At 50.0% G+C, this 2,680-nt stretch overlaps 1 protein-coding gene across 1 annotated transcript; it reads left to right on the top strand.

The window, feature by feature from the left end:
• The first annotated feature begins 1,061 nt into the window (after nt 1-1,061).
• PPTG_04437 (hypothetical protein) lies at nt 1,062-2,680 on the top strand. Its single transcript, XM_008896679.1, has 3 exons — nt 1,062-1,274; nt 1,372-1,776; nt 1,864-2,680. The coding sequence occupies exons 1-3, from the start codon at nt 1,250-1,252 to the stop codon at nt 2,511-2,513; spliced, it is 1,080 nt and encodes a 359-aa protein (XP_008894927.1). The 5' UTR covers nt 1,062-1,249; the 3' UTR covers nt 2,514-2,680.

The raw sequence follows: 2,680 nt of genomic DNA, 5'->3' as shown, positions 1-2,680 counted from the left end.
CGTGGGAGACTTGTCTGAAGGTAGAACAAGCTGCGTGTCCGGACTCGAGTCGAGGCCGAAGTAGTTTTGGCTCCGAGGCCGTGCGAGACAACTACAGGGCGTTGAACGATGAACTGCGCGGCAGCGACCACAGCCCTGTGTCCTGCACCTTCCTCTGGTCGGTGCAGCGCTAGAAACTCATCGCTAGAGCGATACAACTATCTAGGAAGGCTACCTGATGACTCAAAACAACGCATTGAGGATGTTGAAGTGAAATGGCTACATTTCTGAACTTGTAAGAGTCAGACGTCCTTCGATTAGAGCCGCAGTCCACATAGAGGAAAGAAATGATGAAATGGCCAACTCTACAAGTAGTAGTACAATTTTTATGTTTTCCCTACAGAAGATGGCCAAGATTATAGGACGATATCAAACCATCAGCTGGTGTTTATTTGTAAGTGGTGCTGAGAAAGTTTTACTGACATCGGCTGCCATGAAGTATGTGGGTATATGGTCGTTGGACTCTACAAAATCTACTAGTCCTGCCCCGAACCACACGACCCCAAGGGATACTTTCGATCTTCATAATGGCAGATATGCTACTTTAGCTATGAGGCCTCAAATGATAATTGCGATCTGCACGCGACTTGCACCGACAGCAGGCTGGCGTCGTTGCCTTGCGGTGAGAACGAGCAGGCGAGGTTGGTCTTGTAGCTTTCGCCATGACCACGCGGAGGTCTTTACCGTCAGTAGGGTGTGGCGACTTACAGGTGTAGGACAGTGCAAAAGCACAAAACATGGTAAAATGATCATCTTGGTGGCAAAAGTTTTGGAGCTTTTTTCTCTAGATAAGGTTCTGACTAATACTTTCTTACAAAATATAAGATTACCAATTCCTAGTGCACCTTGTTTTGTAAAATTAAGTTCGTACCTACCGTCTTTTGCAAGATAGGCTTCTTCCCACCCCTAGCCGCGTCTGCTCACGAGCAGCTGTGCGAAATCCAGTCAGTTATGCTCTGGAATCTCTAAATATGGAAATTCGATACTCAGCACAAGTCCATTCTTGCACAAAAAGACCATCACTCCATCTCTAAATTTCGGCAATAAGACTCCGCTCTCTCCGCACAAGTCACTTCTCCTGTAGTGGCGTCGAAGGCAACGAGCGTGAGGCGCGAGCTCCGAGGCGACTTCCTACAGGCGCAGACACCGACTGGCATCCGCGCGGGACCCGACATACCCCTCCCGATCCCCCACATACACCGCGGCCACCATGATTATGAAAAACACCCTCTTGAGTACGTCCACTCGCTTTAGCACTCGCTTAAACCTGTGATCTGGCAATCGGTGGAAAAAGACGGCAACCTAACGCGTATTATTGGCGTTTTTTTGCAGCGGTGTTCCTCTCCCTGGTGTCAGTTGGCACCGCGTTCTACGCTATGGTCTACCCGGCGTGGTTCCAGCAGCACTACCGCCGTGATGGCAACAATGTATACCAGGGGTACGGACTATTCGCGTTCTACTCAACCAACAGTCTCGAGTCGCCGTTCTACGCGTCGGCCACTGTGTTGCAATACTCGGATTTTTGCGTGGAGAACTACACGACCCCGAACTACATGTTGGGCGACGGCGCTGACTTCCACGAAGTGCTTTGTGGCAAGCGAATGAAGTCGGTACAGGCCACGACAGCCACGGGTGCCGCCATCTCCGTCGTAGGGCTGCTCACGTCCATCGGAGCGGTCTACAACCCGTCAGCCGGGTACATGGAGCGTGTCGTGTCGTTTTGCACTCTTGTCGGCTGTGAGTGATTGTTTTTCATTTTTTTTTTTAATTTTTTTTTTACTTAGGCAACATACTGATATTTTTTTTTTTCGTTTATGATTACAGCGTTACTATTGGCGGTATCTTTGGTTATTTGGGGCGCACTATTGCAACAGACACTGTACGAAATTGACACTATCAACTCGGCCTACACGAGTTGCAAGGCAGACAACACCAAGTGGCATTGCTGGTTCTATGGGTACAGTTTCTGGGTCTGTCTGGCGTCAGTGATTATCCTGTCAATTACTGGCTATTTGAGCTCGGCGGGACGTGCCGAGAAGATCCGGTACTTCCGCAAGGAGTACGAGCGGGATCTGGCAGTTGCAATGCAGCAAAGTATGGAGAATGATGCGCATGCGCACACACAATTTGTACGCACGGAGTCAGCCGGAGGATTCGGCGTGAGTGCAACGCAACAAGCGTACGGACAGGCGCCCACGCCTTCGCAGCAGTACAACCCCAACACGGGACACCCGTACACGACTCCACAGAATATGCAACAACAACCGTACGCAAATGTGTACGGCAATCAAAACGCGGCTCCGAAGCCCATGGGATATCAGCAACAAGTCAGTAATGTGCCACTAACAGCGCCGTCCGCGAACAACCTCAGTCGGACGAACAGCAACGAGAGCGACGCAGTGTACCCCAGCTATAGCGAACAGCGCAAGAACCACTCTTTGTTGGGTCGACAACCCAGTGGTGGGGTCGTGTAAGCATTATTGTACGCACTCTTTAGCTATGGACAAGGTCAGTACAAAAAAAGTAGTTTTTCATCTGCGAGAGCTCAAGGGAAGATGACACTGCAGCTTTGACAAGTGGCATCTATTTTGATTTTGATTTTATGTGTTGAGCTCCTCGCATCGGCATCGAGGAAGCAGAA

The sequence above is a fragment of the Phytophthora parasitica genome (assembly GCF_000247585.1).
Source record: "Phytophthora parasitica INRA-310 unplaced genomic scaffold supercont2.5, whole genome shotgun sequence".
In the NCBI taxonomy this organism is placed as follows: Eukaryota; Oomycota; class Peronosporomycetes; order Peronosporales; family Peronosporaceae; genus Phytophthora; species Phytophthora nicotianae.
Note: the sequence above shows the minus strand (reverse complement) of the source record. Positions and strands in the feature narration are given on the sequence as shown.